Source organism: Leptodactylus fuscus, chromosome 9, assembly GCF_031893055.1.
Source record: "Leptodactylus fuscus isolate aLepFus1 chromosome 9, aLepFus1.hap2, whole genome shotgun sequence".
Taxonomy (NCBI): domain Eukaryota; kingdom Metazoa; phylum Chordata; class Amphibia; order Anura; family Leptodactylidae; genus Leptodactylus; species Leptodactylus fuscus.
Window position 1 is genome coordinate 4,382,502 of NC_134273.1, and position 20,928 is coordinate 4,403,429.

General features: G+C 50.0%; 1 protein-coding gene across 1 annotated transcript; it reads left to right on the plus strand.

Annotated features, from left to right (window-relative positions):
• The first annotated feature begins 1,324 nt into the window (after positions 1-1,324).
• On the plus strand, positions 1,325-20,621 carry ELOVL1 (ELOVL fatty acid elongase 1). The gene is made up of 8 exons (XM_075287121.1): positions 1,325-1,460; positions 11,952-12,025; positions 12,481-12,671; positions 15,618-15,698; positions 17,550-17,606; positions 18,219-18,324; positions 18,401-18,537; positions 18,621-20,621. The coding sequence occupies exons 2-8, from the start codon at positions 11,971-11,973 to the stop codon at positions 18,861-18,863; spliced, it is 870 nt and encodes a 289-aa protein (XP_075143222.1). The 5' UTR covers positions 1,325-1,460; positions 11,952-11,970; the 3' UTR covers positions 18,864-20,621.
• Positions 20,622-20,928: the final 307 nt, after the last annotated feature.

The following is a 20,928-nucleotide window of genomic DNA, read 5'->3' on the forward strand; positions in this document are numbered from 1 at the left end:
CGGTGATGGTTACCGATATGTTATATCCAGGAGGCCTCGCACACTGTTATGCATGTTGTGTGTCATTACAGATATACACAGGGAAATACTGTCACAAAGATGTATAGACGTATGTAACAGGTCTTATTGGGGGCCACACACCGGACCTCAGCAGCTACACAGGGCCCCACACGTTCACCTTCCTACCAATACTACAGCAAACCCATCATACAGAACTGCAGATACATCAGTACAGGGAACACTGCTGGGACTACCCGGACCCCCTGCCTAATAGTATCACTGTACAGATATATCCTGCACATGGCCGCCATAACACACAACCGGCGCCTCTACATCAGTATTAGGAGAAGTTTACATACGAGGTCAAATCTGGAGCGGACAGGTGAAGGAGACGTTACAGGTTTTATGTCCGCATATTCACACGGGACTGAGGATTTTTAAGCCTTTTCAGGGTGACTGGAGGAATTTGCAGCAAAATCTACATTAGGCCTCATTCACACAGAAATAAGGCCACGAGACGGCCATTTATAAAACAGGTCGGGGCAGATTCACACTTTTTTATGTACAATAAGTCACAAACCGTTAGTTTGTAACTTTTATGGCCACTGCAAGCTAAAATAACGTTGCGTTTTTACATCGTCCTCAGCACCTGTGAGCTATAGGCAGGGGCGGGGCATGGGCGGAGCCAACACCCCTGCCAAATTCTCTAACATTTATGCCACCAAATCAGACATCTGCCCCAGGGTTGAGCCGGATGTCACAAGACCAGCCTAGATGGAAAACGGAGGCAAAATGTGAGACGCAGAATCCCATCTGTTTTTCGCAACCGTTTCTTACCACAATGGTGTGAACACATCTTTAGTGAGATCCGCAGCAAATGCCGTTTTTGCCGTCTAGTTCTCATAGTTGTCAGATTTGGAACTTCTTAGCTGCAGGTGAGTTGAAAACTCTTATGAAACGCGGAATAAATGTATGTGCGGTCTGGGAAGAGATGCCACCCTCATCACCTGTTGCTCTAGGAGATACATTGTATCCTGATACATTGGACATGTTGTTACTGTTGCTAATAGTATACAGGTGGAGCGACCTAAACCTGCAGGACTTGCTGGAATTTCTAGTTCCCCAGGTGGGCCCCCTTCAGGGTGTGGGCTCCAGGAGTCGGGGTAGTCGCTTTCCTACAGCTGCAGGAGGGTGTGGTGGGATTACTGGTTTGTAGGAAGGGTGTGTACTGCTGGGCCTGTTGTGCGGGCCGGGCCTCACCACTGTCTCCAGTTCAGAGCCCTCCCTTATTAGCAGCGGCAGCAGCAGCAGGCAGGAGCTCTGATGTTTGCAGAGTGAAGTTGAGTCACTCAGGGGTGTGGTTACCCAGATCTCCTCTCTTTCTCCTTCCTTCCTCCTTTCCCTCTTTCACGCTCTCTCTGTCAGCTTGGGAGTGTCAGGAATCCACTTCACAACATCAGGTAAGAAACTTCTTTCGTGGCAGGTAAAGTTGGCACTTAAGGGGGCTGGTGATGTGTCTACCTGTCTTGCAGAGGTTGGCAAGGTCTTGAGGTGTCTCGCTGCCCTCGGTCCCATGTGGCGTGTCGAGGGGTGACAGGCCCGTGATGTGACTGCCTGAGGTCTCCGGGCTGGGCAAGAGAGCGTTAAGCAGCCAGTGTATGTATGTGCCAGTCTCTGAATGTGCCAGGCACAGCATGGAGGGAAGGTCACAGACTCTCTTCCCACCCACTTGCAGAGCCTGTCTGAAGTCTGTCACATCTGGAATGTCTTGTGAGAGGGGAAGGCTGGGTGTGCTAGTCCATGGCGAAATCAGGTGGTAGCAGAGCCCATGGCTGGACGTCCTGCTGAGAAAGTTCTGACAAGTATTCTGCTCCTGACGTCCTACAGATGTAGCAGAGCTCAGCGTGTCATTCATCCCTGGACGTTGTGATAACTCTGTTGGTTTACCTGCAGTCCCGTGTAATACTGCAGATAAGACGTATCAGGCACCTGAGGAGGTCACAGTCAGCAGAGAGACATTGTACGTGTGTACGGAGGGTCCGAGTAGCCTCAGGAGTTAGTAATTATGTGGGGGCCCCAGGAAGGGGAGGCCGAGCCCAGGACTTGTGGGCAAGGTGGAATGTCCTCGGCCGAGACCACCCCCGTGTGCCAGGGACCACTTAACAACCTGCAAAGTCCTAGAGCGAGGAACTCTGGACTCTCGAGAGGGGGAGGGGAGGCTGGGGGGGGGGGGGTGACTGAGCTGACTTAAGTGCTTTGTTAAAGAGTGACTCTTAGGCCGCTGCACCTTTGGGTCAGACGTAAGTAGGTGAGGGGTGAGGGCAGGTGACACCCATCCCTGCGTATGACTCTGCAGGGCAGTTACGTCTTCCTATTGTTTCCTGAGCTCCTGTTGCCGGCAGTGGTTGTCACTCTGACTAGGATGAAGTGTCTCATGTGACTGTCGAGTGGTTTCCTATGACATGCGTGCCGTCTCATGCTCCGTGATGTCAGTGAGGAACACGCCTGCGTTCCTATTAATGGAGCCGTATTATGGGTCTCGTTAGGTCAGCGACTCTGCCATCTACTCCATTTCCTTCCTGCGCGTGTTTCCTCTTCATCGGTCAGTCGTCGACTACTATGACGTGCCGCTGCTGCTCCTGTCGCCGTCAAAGTCGTGAAGATATTTGCTTTTCCTTTTACCGCCTGAATTGGCTGATAACAGAGAGCTACAGGCTGCAAACAGCTACACAACAGGTGTCATGTAGAGCGCCCCTTTAAATTGTCACACCTAAACTGTAACCACCCACCTGGGTTATATAGTGTAAGCCGTGGTAGCGTGCCCCAGCCTCTGCCCGAATTCTGCACCCTGGGTGAGGATGTCAACAAGGGTGTGAATGTGTTTGTGATGGTGTCACGTTGGTGCTCCACAGGCCCTGAGGTCAAATTGTCATTTGTAGTGTCCAGCTAGAGGATGGCGCAGGGGCCACAACCCAGAGACCAGAGCCGCCATTGCAAATGTTTATTGTCCTGGAATAGTAACATGGCTTGTGTTGTGGAACTAAAAGTCCCAGCGTGCTAAGTGGAGGTTTCTACGGCCGCACTGAGACTTGTAGTTTCATAAGAGAGGGCGCACGGTTACTAGAAATGCAACGGTTGTAGTTGTCCTTGTTGGGGCCCAAAGGGCTAGGAAGGGTCCATGAGGATTAGAGTGCCCTCTACACCCTGACAGGTGACCAACGCCTCCCCCCCCCCCCCCCATAGGGTTGTGTTTTGCCTGTCCCTTGTTTTTTTGGCCATCTGTCTCTGTTCCACAAAGAGAATGGCAGAATTGAGTGGGGATACTTGTCTAATCCCCGGCCCGGCGTCCGCCCGATCCCGTATTACGTAAAGGTGGAGGTTCTGATAGCAATGGCTTATTACAGACCGTCATCCAGGATTTACATGACCTGGGAACCCACAAGATGACGGGGACCTGCACGGGAGCACCTTGTTGTCCGGACCATCACATTCCAGATGACCCTACGACGCAGCAGGGATATGCAGTTCCTTAGGGTTGTATTCACACACTGCAGATTTGTTTCCGAAATCTTTCTGCTTGTCCCATTCACCTGATTCAGTTTTGCAGAAATCTCTGGACCTGCTGCAGAAACAAAGTATTCAACAGAACAAATCTGCAGCTTGTGAATATCGGCTTACAGGGGTTTATATGTAACGTAACATTGTGATCAGCGGTGCCTGTCCTGTCTTATCTCTTCTACAAGGACACCTAAGGATCTACTGCTGATCAGCGGCGCCTGTCCTGTCTTATCTCTTCTACAAGGACACCTAAGGATCTGCTGCTGATCAGCGGCGCCTGTCCTGTCTTATCTCTTCTACAAGGACACCTAAGGATCTGCTGCTGATCAGCGGAGCCTGTCCTGTCTTATCTTCTACAAGGACACCTAAGGATCTGCTGCTGATCAGCGGCGCCTGTCCTGTCTTATCTTCTACAAGGACACCTAAGGATCTACTGCTGATCAGCGGCGCCTGTCCTGTCTTATCTTCTACAAGGACACCTAAGGATCTGCTGCTGCCGTTCTTATAAACTACAACTCCCAGCAGACATGGCCTGACAGCCTGGTCACTCCTCCCCTCCTCCATCCATGACGTCATGTCCCCCGCTGACTTGTTCCTGTCCCCGATCGCTGTGACCCTTGCACTAGTGACAACGCCATGTAGGTTGTGTCCATAAGATGTCATCAGCTGTCTCTTAGTTAGAGATGTAGCAGAGCTGAGTGTGTTACAGTTGCGCTGCCATAGGTTTGCCCTATTTGTGTGACCATTTCCCAGCTGGTTGTCCATCATGGACATTGCGCTCCAGGCCTGTGTGTAACCTGCCATGTTGTGTATTGTGTGTCAGCCTTCAGCTCTTTCAATCATCGATATAAATTGACGTCCCGGGGCTGAGATTTGGGCTCGGGGCGGGTTTTTATTTGTGGGTAATGTAGATGGCGGTGGATTAGATGGTGGCGGGCCATGGCGGCTAATCCTTCAGCTATGCTTAGTGACTAGCTCAGCTCTGCTTGTGGGGGCCATTGTACGAAATGGGTCTGGGGGCCACACTGAGGTCACCTGCGAGGACTACTCCCAAATACTGAGCCCAGTCCTGTAATACGGCCATGTCCTTAGCCCCGGGATCACGTGCAGTGTAACATGACACACTCCTGCACATCTACGGCTCGGCTTCGCGTTTCTGCGGCAGATCTTCTATTAAGCCCAGGTTGGATGTGCCGTCCCCTTACCGCGACTCTGGCGGTTTCGCTCCATCGGCTGGCGGTCTGCGCTGCTGTTTTATGACTTTACAGCAGCCGTTTCCTACAAGATAAAATGGTAAGAAAATTCTAGATAAAAATAATCTGCAGATAACGTTTGTCTGCTGACGGCGGCTGCTCCTGCGCCAGTATCGATTATTGCATTAGTCCATCACAGATTAGCGCAGCCACCATCGCCTCGGCCTCCCCTGCAGCGGCTGCGTAACGGAACCACACGTGTAAAAATACGTCATATGTGAGACGTGTTCGGTGATGTCTGGGGGGGGGGGGGGTGCGTGTTTTTACATTTTATACGGCCATTTGTTTTTTTGCCGTTTTTGAAGTCCTGGAAAGAAACCAACAAAAAATAAATTATCTGCGCCTGTCACCAAACACCGTAGGGCTGAGGCTACACGGGGCGGAAACGCAGATCTTTTTTCTTTTTTTTATGCTGCAGATTTAGCTGCATTTTTTTTCTTTAAATCCAAAACCAAGAATAGTTACAAAAGCAATGGGAAATGTCTCATGCGTCTTGTACCTCTCGTACGCCTTGTGCGCTTTGTATGTCTTGTACCTCTCGTACGCCTTGTGCGCTTTGTATGTCTTGTATGCCTTGTACATCTCGTGCGACTTGTGCGCTTTGTACGTCTTGTGCGCCTTGTACTTCTCGTACATCTTCTACGTCTTGTGCGCCTTGTACATCTTGTGCGTTTCCACTCTTAGATTTGGTTCAAAAAGACGCTGCAAAATCTGCAGCAAAAGAAAAGCCGCATTTCCACAATGTGTGGCCTTAGCCTAAAACCCCAATAACCGTAGCACTGTTGTAAACATTACAGTATTTCACTGTAGACTTAAGTGACATCTGATGGAAAAACAGCGAGAATGCCTTGTGTGTGAACACAGCCTAAGACAAGTTACCCAAATTTCCAGATTACTGAATGACAAACCTGGCGAATTCTGCAAAATGCCTGTATCCTCTGTTTGGGCTCGGGAGCAGACATTGTGAAGGGTTATATGTAGATATGTATGTAACACATGTGTATCCTCTCCTGCTGGGGGCGGAGCCTCATCTAACTGCCACGCCGCAGGCTGGTTGCCAGGTAGCAGTGTGGCGGCGTACTGTAGTGCGGCCTGTGAGGTGCGGTCTGGGGATCCTGTACATTATAGATGTATTATTGTCCGCTCCTCTGGGGCAGGACTTGGGGTTGGCCTCTGCCATGTGATTGGTGGGTTCTGCCCCTTGGTGGCCGTTCCTGGTACTACAGCTTACAGTACTTAAGTACAGTCCTATGAAAAAGTTTGGGCACCCCTATTAATCTTAATCATTTTAGTTCTAAATATTTTGGTGTTTGCAACAGCCATTTCAGTTTGATATATCTAATAACTGATGGACACAGTAATATTTCAGGATTGAAATGAGGTTTATTGTACTAACAGAAAATGCGCAATATGCATTAAACCAAAATTTGACCGGTGCAAAAATATGGGCACCTCAACAGAAAAGTGACATTAATATTTAGTAGATCCTCCTTTTGCAGAGATAACAGCCTCTAGTCGCTTCCTGTAGCTTTTAATCAGTTCCTGGATCCTGGATGAAGGGATTTTGGACCATTTCTTTCTACAAAACAATACAAGTTCAGTTCAGTTTGATGGTCGCCAAGCATGGACAGCCCGCTCTCAAATGATCTGAAAACAAAGATTGTTCAACATAGTTGTTCAGGGGAAGGATACAAAACGTTGTCTCAGAGATTTAACCTGTCAGTTTCCACTGTGAGGAACATAGTAAGGAAATGGAAGACCACAGGGACAGTTCTTGTTAAGCCCAGAAGTGGCAGGCCAAGAAAAATATCAGAAAGGCAGAGAAGAAGAATGGAGAGAACAGTCAAGGACAATCCACAGACCACCTCCAAAGAGCTGCAGCATCATCTTGCTGCAGATGGTGTCACTGTGCATCGGCCAACAATACAGCGCACTTTGCACAAGGAGAAGCTGTATGGGAGAGTGATGAGAAAGAAGCCGTTTCTGCACGTACGCCACAAATAGAGTTGCCTGAGGTATGAAAAAGCACATTTGGACAAGCCAGCTTCATTTTGGAAACAAAAATTGAGTTGTTTGGTTATAAAAAAAAAAGGCGTTATGCATGGCGTCCAAAAAGAAACAGCATTCCAAGAAAAACACATGCTACCCACTGTAAAATTTGGTGGAGGTTCCATCATGCTTTGGGGCTGTGTGGCCAATGCCGGCATCGGGAATCTTGTTACAGTTGAGAGTCGCATGGATTCCACTCAGTATCAGCAGATTCTTGAGAATAATGTTCAAGAATCAGTGACGAAGTTGAAGTTACGCCGGGGATGGATATTTCAGCAAGACAATGATCCAAAACACCGCTCCAAATCCTCAGGCATTCATGCAGAGGAACAATTACAATGTTCTGGAATGGCCATCCCAGTCCCCAGACCTGAATATCATTGAACATCTGTGGGATGATTGGAAGCGGGCTGTCCATGCTCGGCGACCATCTAACTTAACTGAACTTGAATTGTTTGTCCAAAATACCTTTATCCAGGATCCAGGAACTGATTAAAAGCTACAGGAAGCGACTAAAGGCTGTTATCTTTGCAAAAGGAGGATCTACTAAATATTAATGTCACTTTTCTGTTGAGGTGCCCATATTTTTGCACCGGTCAAATTTTGGTTTAATGCATATTGCACATTTTCTGTTAGTACAATAAACCTCATTTCAATCCTGAAATATTACTGTGTCCATCAGTTATTAGATATATCAAACTGAAATGGCTGCTGCAAACACCAAAATATTTAGAACTAAAAATGATTAAGATTAATAGGGGTGCCCAAACTTTTTCATAGGACTGTACTGGGCAAAACTACTTGTACGGCTAAGTCGGGAGACAGACCCCGCCGATCCATCATGGAGTAACTCCGTGATGGCAAACGTCCTGAGCAATCTGTAAATGAAACTTCTTAGACTATCACGATCCTTTCCACATTGGCAGCTTGTAGCCAGAATATCGTCTGTTTACTGGAGCCTCATGCGCTGCGATGACTGAGCGGATCCCGTCTGCAGACATTGTACCCAGAGCGTCCATATAGCCCAATATTAACCCCTTATATGGGTGGTAACCTGGGAGAAATCATCTGCAGTGCAGACGTAGATCTCCAGATCCTCAGGACCAGCTCTCCTTGTATGGGATGTGCAGATGTAACAGGGCTAACTGTGTCATGTGACAAATGACAAACTCATCTCTGCTACAGTAACAGGATCAGTAGTTGTAAAGCTGAGCCCCGGCAGCCAAATGTGCCTCCCCCCCCCCACAGTCTTCTGGACCCGGTCTGTGAATACTGCGCCCCCTACACTGCCCAACATCCGGCAGGACGATCAATCACAATGATCAGGGCTTGTTTGCCGTCGTACACACGTAGACACTACTCTCCTGTCATTGCTCTCCCATTAAGTTACATTGTATCTGCAGCACATTGGCATTAACATGGAGCGATGTTCTACAGGTCACCGACATAAAAGCTGGAAAACGGACTCCAGTGTGCGCCATCTCGATAGGGTGCATTTCACACATTCAGGTTATAAGTCAGCACCAGGTGTGAACCATAGAGACTGCAGAGGGCCTGGGACTGCAGAGGGGCCTGGGACTGCAGAGGGGCCTGGGACTGCAGAGGGGCCTGGGACTGCAGAGGGGCCTGGGACTGCAGAGGGGCCTGGGACTGCAGAGGGGCCGGGGACTGCAGAGGGGCCGGGGACTGCAGAGGGGCCGGGGACTGCAGAGGGGCCGGGGACTGCAGAGGGGCCGGGGACTGCAGAGGGGCCGGGGACTGCAGAGGGGCCGGGGACTGCAGAGGGGCCGGGGACTGCAGAGGGGCCGGGGACTGCAGAGGGGCCGGGGACTGCAGAGGGGCCGGGGACTGCAGAGGGGCCGGGGACTGCAGGGGGGCCGGGGACTGCAGGGGGGCCCGAGACTGCAGAGGGGCCCGGGACTGCAGAGGGGCCCGGGACTGCAGAGGGGCCCGGGACTGCAGAGGGGCCCGGGACTGCAGAGGGGCCCGGGACTGCAGAGGGGCCCGAGACTGCAGAGGGGCCGGGGACTGCAGAGGGGCCGGGGACTGCAGAGGGGCCGGGGACTGCAGAGGGGCCGGGGACTGCAGAGGCCTGAGACTTCTCCTCAGTCTTTGAAGCCATTCCTGGCTTTAGTTTCCAAAGCTACACCTGTACAAATCCTGAGCATGTGAATATACCCTTAGAGGAGCCAGTCATAGGTAAAGCGCTTGTTCCTGAGAATCTTCTTAATGTCATGGGCCCTTTTGTCATTGTGATGAACAGGTTTGGCTCTGCTACATCTGCAGATATACATGATAAAAGTGCCGCACTCCTCGCCATAGATAGCAAAGCCTCGGCCAAACCCGGTGACCTGCTGCTGCCCTAATGCTGAAATGTGACTTGAAGCTCTTTGGCCCCATTGTAAGTGTATGGTGGGGCCCCCAGATACCATGTGTCCTATATAATGCTTGGGTTGTCCTGTTACTGTCCCCCTATAGCTACAATCCTGACTTCAAGCCCTTGGACCAGAGGTGAACACAGACTAACACAGGTAGTCTCATAGCCACTGGATTGCCGAAGGGTCTGTCCCCCGTCCTAGAATTTCTGGGCCTCTTGTACAGTGACACATGCTGGAAGTTGTAGTCCTGTGGCCCCGCACTGACGTGCTATAGATCACTAGGATCTGGTCATGGCTCGGGGAACTCTCTTGGCTTCACTGAAGAGTCCTGCGACCTGTAACTGGAGAGAATGGGGAATCTGAGCCGGCATTGACTGAGTCTCCAGGTAGAAGTGATTTCCTGGTCTCGCCCCTTCTCGTCACCCAGTCCTGGCTGTCAGTGACAGCGCTCCGGCAGGGTGGAGAAGAGATGTCCCTTGCAGCTCTGATCTGCCTGAGTCGCCCTGACAAGTCTAATAAAGCTGATAATTGTGAGATCAGAAACCTCCCTGAGTCTCTGCACACCTACTCTCACAGCTGAGGGCTTGTTACAATGTATCCAGTTGACATCACGGGCTCCACACTGATACATTGTAGCAAACTATCAGGATAGAAGACAGATTTGTGTTGCTTTAGCTACTCAGATACAATGTAACAAACTCTCTGCTGTGTGAACTATCAGGCCAGGGAGGATTTTGGTTCTGCATTTGGGCTGTTCTGTTCCCCTCTCTGCATTAGAAATGTGGAGAGAAGTCCTGCAAGCAGCGCTTATCTATCTGCATTTTTTGTGTGTAAACCACACGGACCCCATTCTAGTCTATGGAGTCTGCTGGGGTTTTTAATGCAGATTAGGTTTCCATTTGGAGGGTCCCCAAGAGGATGCAGATGTGGACCAGGCCTAACCAGAATCTTCTATACACTGACAGCAAGCAGAGGTGTGCTATTGCTGAGGTAATGACAGACGGTGCTGTGATATCCGCTTGCATCCCCCATAGAGTGCGGAGTGTCCCCGCATGACCCCGGCCTTGTCGCTGTTCATTTGGGCTGATGGGTGTCTGGCCGGCCTGTGTCACCCTGCAGTGTCTCATCTATGTGACAGCCGCTTATCACCGATCAGGGGTGCTCACATCACCTCGCCCGCTCCCTTAGTCACACATGATAAAGCGGCTCAGGGCAGGTGTAGATATAAGTGCCACCTTATTCATAGGGTGTGTGTGAGCCGACCGGATCACAAATCTTCTTTAGCGATGATAGTAAATTATTTTTAGAAATTTTTTTGGAGTATTATTAGATTTTAATCTGATACCAAATGCTAAAAATACCAAGTGGCCCCGCAGATCTGCAGCATCCAGGTGAGCGGGGCCATGTGCTTGTAGTGTTACTTCTGCGTGTGCTGAGCTTGTGCTTCTACTCAGCAGCCAATCTGAACAAGCAGAGCTGCAGTGTAAAGCATGGAGGAGCGACAGAGCGTCTGACCTGCTGTTATTCAGAAATTATTACGGAGGTTGTGTAATGTTTCTAAAGATGATCAGTAAAGCTGGTGCCAAGGGTTCAGTATCTGCAGGTCCCGGACCCCCGCTCTATTGTCTCATGCCAGGGATACTAGTGGATATTTTGGTTGATTTCTCCTGGGTTACCCCATAGGGTTTATAAAGGTGGTTACTGCCTAGAGGATTTTGCTTCGTTTATCACATTCAGTGATGTCATCACTCCTGTAGGATGATGTCACTGCTACTCACAAGTTTGAGGACCTGATAGTGAACCTCTAGAAAGGGGGAATCAAAGGGTTTTAAGAGATTTACCCCATCAAATCAATAAGGGGGGGGGGGGGTTCACTCTCGCTCCGGGTGGTTTCTTCCTGGTTGGTTTATCCGCTTATTCAGTGATGTCATCAGTCCTGTTTGATGACATCGCTGCCAATCAGAAGCCTGAGGCCCGACCTGTGAGGTAACCTCTAGGAGAAAGTTAGCTGAATGTTACAGGGGTCACCCCATAGGATCACCCCATAGGATTAGTACAGGGGTTACTTTTCACTTGGGAAATGTACTGAAGAGCGTAAAGGATTGTTTTAGAGGAGGCAGAGGGATCTTGTAGGCTCCGTATTGGGTTGTCCATCGTCTGCTGTTTGTGTAGTCAGTGACAACAAGCGGAGATCTTACCTGTCTGTCTGCAGGACTTAGGATGGATCGTGTAGTCAGTGACAGCAAGCGGAGATCTTACCTGTCTGTCTGCAGGACTTAGGATGGATCGTGTAGTCAGTGACAACAAGCGGAGATCTTACCTGTCTGTCTGCAGGACTTAGGATGGATCGTGTAGTCAGTGACAGCAAGCGGAGATCTTACCTGTCTGTCTGCAGGACTTAGGATGGATCGTGTAGTCAGTGACAGCAAGCGGAGATCTTACCTGCCTGTTCTCTGACCGTCTTTGGACTTTGCACTGACGGCAGGTCCAGGATTTGTCTCTGCAGCTTGCAGTGTGACTTGTGCAGCTTGCAGCGTGAACCACAAACTGTCACATCCGCCCTAGATAAGTGCAGGCACATGTGGATGACAGGAGCTTTGGCGACACTTGAGGGCATTGGGGCGTGGCCTATATGTAAGTGGGCGGAGCTCCTAGATGTTGTGCACATGTTGCTCTGGCATGGCTCCTCTGAGTGATCTCTGTGTCTCCTCAGGTTGTGAACAGCTGTGAAGATGGAGGTTCTCTCAGGATGGTGGCAGCGCTATGAAGAATTCATGAAGGGAGCAGGTACGTTCACCATCTGTGCCTGGGAAAGCTGGGTGATGACCAATATGGCCGGCATTGTCACTTCTGCCCATCTCTCCCATCCTCCATGGTTACATGTACCAGCAGACCCAGCTTTCCCAGGACCCTGAGCAGCCCCATTTGTAAATCCCGTCACCCCTTGGTTACTATTGTGAAGTGAAGCGTGCGGAGATGCAAATCCCATGAAATGATACAAATGCAGAGACCAAGCGATGACCTGCCCGCCCGGCCGCCAGTCTCTCCCCAGCGCCACGCGTGGGTTCCCATAATCCTCCCCCCTGCAGGGGTAATTATGGCTCTGCTCATGGACCGCCATATGCTTCATGTGCTGTAAGACAGTAATTGCCTCTTCCACACTCTGAATATATTTGCATCACTGCCGTTTTCTGCGGTTTAACCCTTTGAGCATCATGGGTAATGGTCTTGTCTTCCCGCAGATCCCAGGATAGGACATTACCCCCTTATGCACTCCCCGTTCCTGCCCGGGGCCATCCTGCTGGGCTACGTCTACTTTGTTCTGTCCCTGGGGCCAAGATTGATGGCCAATCGGAAGCCGTTTGACCTTAAGCCCTTGATGGTGGTCTATAATTTCAGCCTGGTCGGCCTGTCTGCATATATCGTATACGAGGTGAGTCCGGTCTGGGGGTTAAGAGTAGAAGTTGTGGCCCTCTGGGCTTTGTAGTGCCTCGTATGGATTTGTCCTCTAGAACATGGTTCATGAAACACATGTGTGCTACAATTGTATCCAGTTCAGACAGCTATGTGTTACCTTCACTGATATAGTGTAACAATAGAGACTGTCTAGACTAGATACAATAGTAACAAACCCTCAGCTATGGCTAACTTCACATCTGCACTGTGGTCTTCATTGCTTGGGTCCACCAGGGGACCCGAATGACCGAAAGCACATGACCCCATAGACTATAATGGGGTCCGTGTGGTGTCCGCATAAATCACGCGGAGAGAAAAGAGCTGCTTGAAATATTTTTCTCTGCATGATTTTTGGAGAAAACACACGGAGTCATTACAGTCTATGGGGTCCGTGTGCTTTCATTGCTCACCGCTTTTAAGCCTTCAGTATTCCGTTCGCGGAGTCCCTAAGCCGACGTCCCAAACAGAATACCGAACGCCGCTGTGCCGCGGGCCTCAGAGCGAGAATCCGTACAGAAATGTTACTGGTCACAGATAACGGTTTGCTACAATTGTGTTCAGTCTGGACTCTGCACTGAAGGCCTCTTCTCCAGACTGATACATTGTAACAAATAATCAGGACAGGAGAGAGGCCGTTGCTGTGTTTAGTTCCTAGAGGATTGTACGGACTGGATACAGATGTAACAAACCCTCAGCTGTGAGATGTTACATTGATTCTCCTCACAGATGAGGCTTTGCTACAATTGTATCCAGTCTAGACAATCCTCTGTGAGCCAATTACTCCTGAAGCACAAATCATGTATACAGGGACAAGATCAATGTATCCCCAAACACATGGGGGCAGCGGCGTAACCAGCAAAGATTGGGCTCCCCAGCAAACCTTTTATCATTTGGGGAGAGGGGCCCCCACAGTGTAGTGCCCCCTATCCTGGCCCCCAGACAATAGAACACCCAATTTACACACACTATGTCCCAAAGAGGCATTCACACAGTATTATCCCCCATAGTGGCCCCTGCACACAGTATTATCCCCCATAGTGGCCCCTGCACACAGTATTATCCCCCATAGTGGCCCCTGCACACAGTATTATCCCCCATAGTGGCCCCTGCACACAGTATTATCCCCCATAGTGGTCCCTGCACACAGTATTATCCCCCATAGTGGCCCCTGCACACAGTATTATCCCCCATAGTGGCCCCTGCACACAGTATTATCCCCCATAGTGGCCCCTGCACACAGTATTATCCCCCATAGTGGTCCCTGCACACAGTATTATGTCCCATAGTGGCCCCTGCACACAGTATTATGTCCCATAGTGGCCCCTGCACACAGTATTATCCCCCATAGTGGTCCCTGTACACAGTATTATACCCCATAGTGGCCCCTGCACACAGTATTATCCCCCATAGTGGCCCCTGCACACAGTATTATCCCCCATAGTGGCCCCTGCACACAGTATTATCCCCCATAGTGGCCCCTGCACACAGTATTATCCCCCATAGTGGCCCCTGCACACAGTATTATACCCCATAGTGGCCCCTGCACACAGTATTATGTCCCTGCACACAGTATTATCCCCCATAGTGGCCCCTGCACACAGTATTATGTCCCATAGTGGCCCCTGCACACAGTATTATGTCCCATAGTGGCCCCTGCACACAGTATTATGTCCCATAGTGGCCCCTGCACACAGTATTATGTCCCATAGTGGCCCCTGCACACAGTATTATGTCCCATAGTGGCCCCTGCACACAGTATTATGTCCCATAGTGGCCCCTGCACACAGTATTATGTCCCATAGTGGCGTGGGGCCCCCTAATATCCCAGGACCCGCTACCCCAGTATTTACGCCACGGCATGGAGGGGATATAGAGTGAAATGATCATGTACATGAGGAGATATGGTAGCACTTGTATGGATAGATGGTATAAAATCAATATACTACAAAGTAGTAACAAGCCACAACTGATATATATAACGTAATATAATGACAGCCATTCTTGGCGACACTTGTGTCAGGCGGCGTTCACACATGGTGAGGTGGATCTCTTAGTACATCAGTACGTCTTCTTTCCTTCGGTGTCACATGGTTCTCTGTGCTAGATAACCTCTATGTGTCCCTGTACTTCATATTAATGATATTACGTTCTGTATTCCCTGTGTCGTCTATTGGTGCATTGCATTACCTTACATTCTCTCTCCGTCCATGTGCTGCCATATTCCCTTCTATATCCCCTGCAGTGTTACCTTTGTGGATACGTTGTGCCCGTCCCTGTGTCTGTTCCATGTGGATTATTCTTTATTAGAGTTGAGTGAGTACTGTTGGGATCAGCCGATCCGAACAGCACGCACGTATTGAAATCAATATTTGCACCTGGTGCTTCCGGTTTGATGGCAGCCGGCCGCTTAACCCCCCGCGTGCCGGCTGCGTGCATTGATTTTAATGCGTGCGTGCTGTTCGGATCGGCTGATCCGATCAGTACTCGCTCATCTCTATTCTTTATGGATATTCTTCAGTAAACGATAGATTATATAAATGTCTGTCTGTGGAATTGGCCTTTGCCGTTGCTTTCTATGATCTGATTGTGGCTCCACCTTTGTATCAATGAGAGTTATTGCTATATCTGGCCTGATACTTTTACAATGTACGGTCTTGGCTCAGTCTGGATAGAATTGTAACAAACCCTCAGCTGTGAGAAGTATTAGGTCTTATTCACTGACAGCAAGCATGTCAGTGAATAGACGTTGTAGAGCTTTCCAGTCCACGAGGATTAACCCCAGAGTGGCTGCGTGGCTCCTGAGGATGTGACAGAATGCAGCCTTGTCATTATCAGGCTCCGATAACATTTACAGCAGCCATAAAGCGATAACGTCCGCAGCCGCTTCTTGTGCCTTCATCTCTCTCTGTTGTCTCTGGCGCAGTTCCTGATGTCGGGCTGGCTGACCGGATACACCTGGCGCTGTGACCCTGTGGACGTCTCTGATTCCCCGATGGCTCTCAGGGTAAGTGAGTGGTGTGCGCTGCCTGGTACGGCGCCAACTATTGATCATCAGCAGGTGTGAGCTCCATCGTGACCCTCGCTACACCCTGCGCGCCCGCCTACGGAGATGGTACCACCTGCCGCCACCTGCTGAACTTTGCTCTATAAACATAGGGAGATGTTTGCCATTATCTCTAGTCATAGTAACTGGTGCCAGGACGCCCCAACCCCAGAGGGACTGTAAATCACTCACATGCTAATTCATTGGGAAGGGGGCGGGGGTACGGTACTAAATTTCGGAAAGCTTTGCAATGATTCTTATTGGTCTGATCGAGGCCACTGACTGGTCTGGTCATGTACCCCTCCCCCCCATCAGCGGACAGAAGGGGTGCAAGCAGGGGGGGCGGACTGTACTAAATGGGCAGATGGGGGTGCAAGCAGGGGAGAGGATTGTATTAAATAGGCAGATGGGGGTGCAAGCAGGGGAACGGACTGTACTAAATGGGCAGATGGGGGTGCAAGCAGGGGCGCGGACTGTACTAAATAGGCAGATGGGGGTGCAAGCAGGGGCGCGGACTGTACTAAATAGGCAGATGGGGGTGCAAGCAGGGGCGCGGACTGTACTAAATAGGCAGATGGGGGTGCAAGCAGAGGAGCGGACTGTACTAAATAGGCAGATGGGGGTGCAAGCAGGGGAACGGACTGTACTAAATGGGCAGATGGGGGTGCAAGCAGGGGAGAGGATTGTACTAAATAGGCAGATGGGGGTGCAAGCAGGGGCGCGGACTGTACTAAATAGGCAGATGGGGGTGCAAGCAGAGGAGCGGACTGTACTAAATAGGCAGATGGGGGTGCAAGCAGGGGAGCGGACTGTACTAAATAGGCAGATGGGGGTGCAAGCAGAGGAGCGGACTGTACTAAATAGGCAGATGGGGGTGCAAGCAGGGGAGCGGACTGTACTAAATGGGCAGATGAGGGTGCAAGCAGAGGAGCGGACTGTACTAAATAGGCAGATGGGGGTGCAAGCAGGGGAGCGGACTGTACTAAATGGACAGATGAGGGTGCAAGCAGGGGAGCGGACTGTACTAAATGGGCAGATGAGGGTGCAAGCAGGGGAGCGGACTGTACTAAATAGGCAGATGGGGGTGCAAGCAGAGGAGCGGACTGTACTAAATAGGCAGATGGGGGTGCAAGCAGGGGAGCGGACTGTACTAAATGGGCAGATGAGGGTGCAAGCAGAGGAGCGGACTGTACTAAATAGGCAGATGGGGGTGCAAGCAGGGGAGCGGACTGTACTAAATGGGCAGATGAGGGTGCAAGCAGGGGAGCGGACTGTACTAAATAGGCAGATGGGGGTGCAAGCAGGGGAGCGGACTGTACTAAATAGGCAGATGGGGGTGCAAGCAGGGGAGCGGACTGTACTAAATAGGCAGATAGGGGTGCAAGCAGGGGAGCGGACTGTACTAAATAGGCAGATAGGGGTGCGCACTGTTCTAAATAAGCAGATGCTCTGCTGGGGGAAGGGGGGACCGAGCTGACTCCCCCAGATTGCATTGATCAGGGTTTTTACCAGGCATTCAACCCCAAAGATGCCGTTAAGTGACCACACAACCAGCAGAGGGGTTGTTATGGAGGGAAGGAGCCTAGTTTGAGCCGCTCAGGTCTGCCATATTAGCACTCCTATTAGTATAAATATGGCGTAGTAGGACGCACAATACAGAGCTATCCCCGTCTATTATACAAGACTGAAAAAAAAAAAAAATCACACTTTTTTTTCTTTTTTTTTTTTACTGCTATTCCCATTCGTACACTGCCTCCCAAAAATGACGACAACGTTAGTGTAACCCGGCTCTTTGTGTTCTCTTCTCTTTAGATGGTCCAAGTAGCCTGGCTATTCCTGTTCTCCAAGTTTATAGAACTACTTGATACGGTAAGTACCGCAGGACAGAGATCCCTGAGATATGGATGTAGATGATGGGAGTGGTAACATGGCTGGAGAGCCACTGGAGGTCAATCCCTGAGATATGGAGATAGATGATGGGAGTGGTGGTTGTAACATAGCTGGAGAGCCATAGGAGATAGATCCCTGAGATATGGATATACATGATGGGAGTGGTGGTTGTAACATAGCTGGAGAGCCATAGGAGATAGATCCCTGAGATATGGATATACATGATGGGAGTAGTAACATAGCTGGAGAGCCACTGGAGGTCAATCCCTGAGATATGGATATACATGATGGGAGTGGTAACATAGAGATCCCTGAGATATGGATGTAGATGATGGGAGTGGTGGTCGAACGACTGTTGGAGAGTCGCAGGTTGTGGGTCTGTGTTGGGCTATAACATCATCCACCAGATACGCCAGAAGTGTCTCATAGGCGCGGTTGACACCTCTTCACCCTTTCTCTGGAGATCACAGATTTGGTGACCACAGTTTGCCAGCTCCCACCACTGACCTTGGCAGTCATTGCTCTCCCCTCTCAGTAACATGGCTGCTCCTTGGCTCCACATTTCTTAGTTTGTACCTCTTTGTTCCGCAGGTTTTCTTTGTCCTGAGAAAGAAGAACAGTCAGATCACATTCCTGCACATCTTCCATCACTCCGTTCTGCCCTGGAGCTGGTGGTGGGGGGTGAAGTTTGGTCCAGGTGAGGACTCCAGACCTCCATCTTGATGCTGTGAGTCCTTGGCTTTTGTCCTTCTGACTGATCTCTGTCTCTGCAGGTGGTATGGGATCTTTCCACGCCATGATCAACTCCCTGGTCCACGTCATCATGTACTTCTACTACGGGCTGTCTGCTGCCGGACCACGCTTCCAGAAATATCTGTGGTGGAAGAAACATATGACCGCCATTCAGCTGGTAAGAGCACTGACGCAACGCCATGAGCCCCTCATACATTCTAGTCACGTTCTCTAAGTCACCCCCTTCTGTCTTCTCCTCAGATCCAGTTCGTCCTGGTCTCCATCCACATTACTCAGTATTACTTCATGGCCTCCTGCGACTACCAGTTCCCCATCTTCATCCACCTCATCTGGATCTACGGCACCGTCTTCTTCGTCCTCTTCTCTAATTTCTGGTACCAAGCCTACACCAAAGGACGACGTCTCCCCAAATCCAACATGTCCTCAAATGGAGCCGTGCACCAGAACGGCAAAGCCAAGAACGGCAAAGCCAAGGAAAACTAAATCTCTACACCACCGACGTCCGAGATCTCCCGAAACCTGTCCCAGGTGGAAATGTGGGAAGATGATGTCGCCAATTTTTTTTTTTTTTTTTTTTTTTTTTTAATTATTATTTTTCTTAAAACCGAGAAACCCAGCCATACGATGGCCAGTACAAACTGCCAAACTGGTTTCCGACTTCATCTGGGGGCTTACACCAGCCAAAAAAAAAATATATAAGTGCCTAAAGAGACTGTTTGTATGAAGCGAGTGTGTCTGACTCCCTACGTCCACCCCATCATCCAGCACCGAGCGTCTCGGCGAGCTCCCTGTTCTCCAGCATCCAGCCGCTCCTCAAGAGCACGCCCTAAAAAACCAACAGGCCGACTCGTTCCAAAAACTTTCTCCTCGCCTTTCTCTCTTCTGTACTGTAGTCCCGCGACGATCTCCAAGAATCCGGATTCCTTTGCATCACATTCCAGTAAATCGCCACCTGGGGCGCAGGCCGGGGAGCTGCTCCTCTTCACTCCGGACTCCTGGCCTCGCCCTACAGTTTTTTGTTTTTTGCACTGGGTTTTCTTGTTCACAGACATCAGTACCCAGCCTGTCTAAAGGTGCAGGAATCCTGAAATACTTGAATATCGGGACATTTGTGTCTTTTTTATTTTTTTTAGCTTTCTAGGTCATATTTGTTTGAAGGAGACGACAGTATTTGTGTGAATTTTTTTGTATGTTTTTTAGGCTAAATTTAAGTGAATTTGCCTGATCTGAAGGAGGAGGGGTTGTCGGTTCTTTCACTCATCTAGCTCACCTTCACCTTCCGCCGTCATTCACCCCCATGTCCCGTCCATTCTGTTCTACGACGTGTTTCACTGACTTTCTATAGCTCTATATAGCCACACTGTAACACTGATATCGGCCGCGTCGGGCGTAGATCGCCACTAGCGGGAGCCCTTTAGCTACAGAGGCCGGTTCACTATAATCACTTTGTATATTATCCAAAAATTTCTATAGTTCCTCTTAAGAAATTCGGGGGAGGGATTAGGGCCCTATTGTACATGTGATGCTGGCGGCCTGGACGGGAGAAGCTGGGCCGGGGCTGGGATCTCCTCATAACTTATCCGCAAGTCTGCCAGAATATTTATCAGTTTTGTGTAATACTATTAATAAAAGAGACTTATTGCACATTGTTAATTCCAAAGCTAAGTTGTAGATAATACTGTACATGTGGTGGAGGCTCTCGGGCGGTTATGTACTATGCAGAGAAGAACGCCATTTTTTTTGAACCCTGAACGGAAAACAAAAGCGCGTTGTCTGATGCTACGGCCTCCATGTTGCCAGAGCAGAGACGTGCCTTAAAGGAAAAGCAGTAAAGACAAACGTGTGATATATAGAGATATCTGTATGGACTATGGATCAAATGGGCTCCTGCGGCCGTAGGTGTGAGGTCTGCAATCTGTGGCAAACCTACAACTCTCAGCACGCCCTGACAGCCACAGGGAGCTGTACCTGGAGGGCCACAGGTCGCAGACCGCTCGCCTAGCCGCTCGGCCAGACTGATGGAACAGCTTCATCTTGTGGGTGTAGATGGCCGATACGTCTTAAAGGAGCAGTACAGAGGAAACGACTGCAGAGACGGTAACCTGGGGACTTCTTGTTGGCTGTGATGTGACCACAGCTGCTTGCACTGATCGTAACTCTCCCGCCGTCAGGGGATTTGGCCCATCCATACACCCTCTATACTTTGAGGGGTAACGAAATAAAGTTTGTTTTTTGCTGAGACATGTGACTGACCGTTTTTTTTCTTGAAATATTTTCTAAAAGTCTCGGCTCATGAGCAGCTTGTAGAATTTACCTATGTGATAAGTGTATGATCGCACGACATGGAGACCCACTGGTCAGAAGAACGAGGGAAGTGCAGTGCTAGCGCCCGTGTGTGGCCATTGCTCCATTCCGTGCTAGAGGATGGTCAGCCACGGACAGAGCACCATTAGGTCCACGGAAATAGATGAAGTGATGGTCGCATGTGCTCATCTGCATGTGTTATCCGTGACATTTGTGTGCATGTCGCCTAAGACGTAAAGCCTTC

Bases quoted from the DNA above. Each gene is read 5' to 3' on its own strand.
- ELOVL1 (XM_075287121.1), top strand. From the start codon at position 11,971: ATGGAGGTTCTCTCAGGATGGTGGCAGCGCTATGAAGAATTCATGAAG. The intron at 15,699-17,549 runs GTAAGTGAGTGG...TCTTCTCTTTAG, and splicing joins ATTCCCCGATGGCTCTCAGG to ATGGTCCAAGTAGCCTGGCT. The intron at 18,325-18,400 runs GTGAGGACTCCA...CTGTCTCTGCAG, and splicing joins GGGGGTGAAGTTTGGTCCAG to GTGGTATGGGATCTTTCCAC.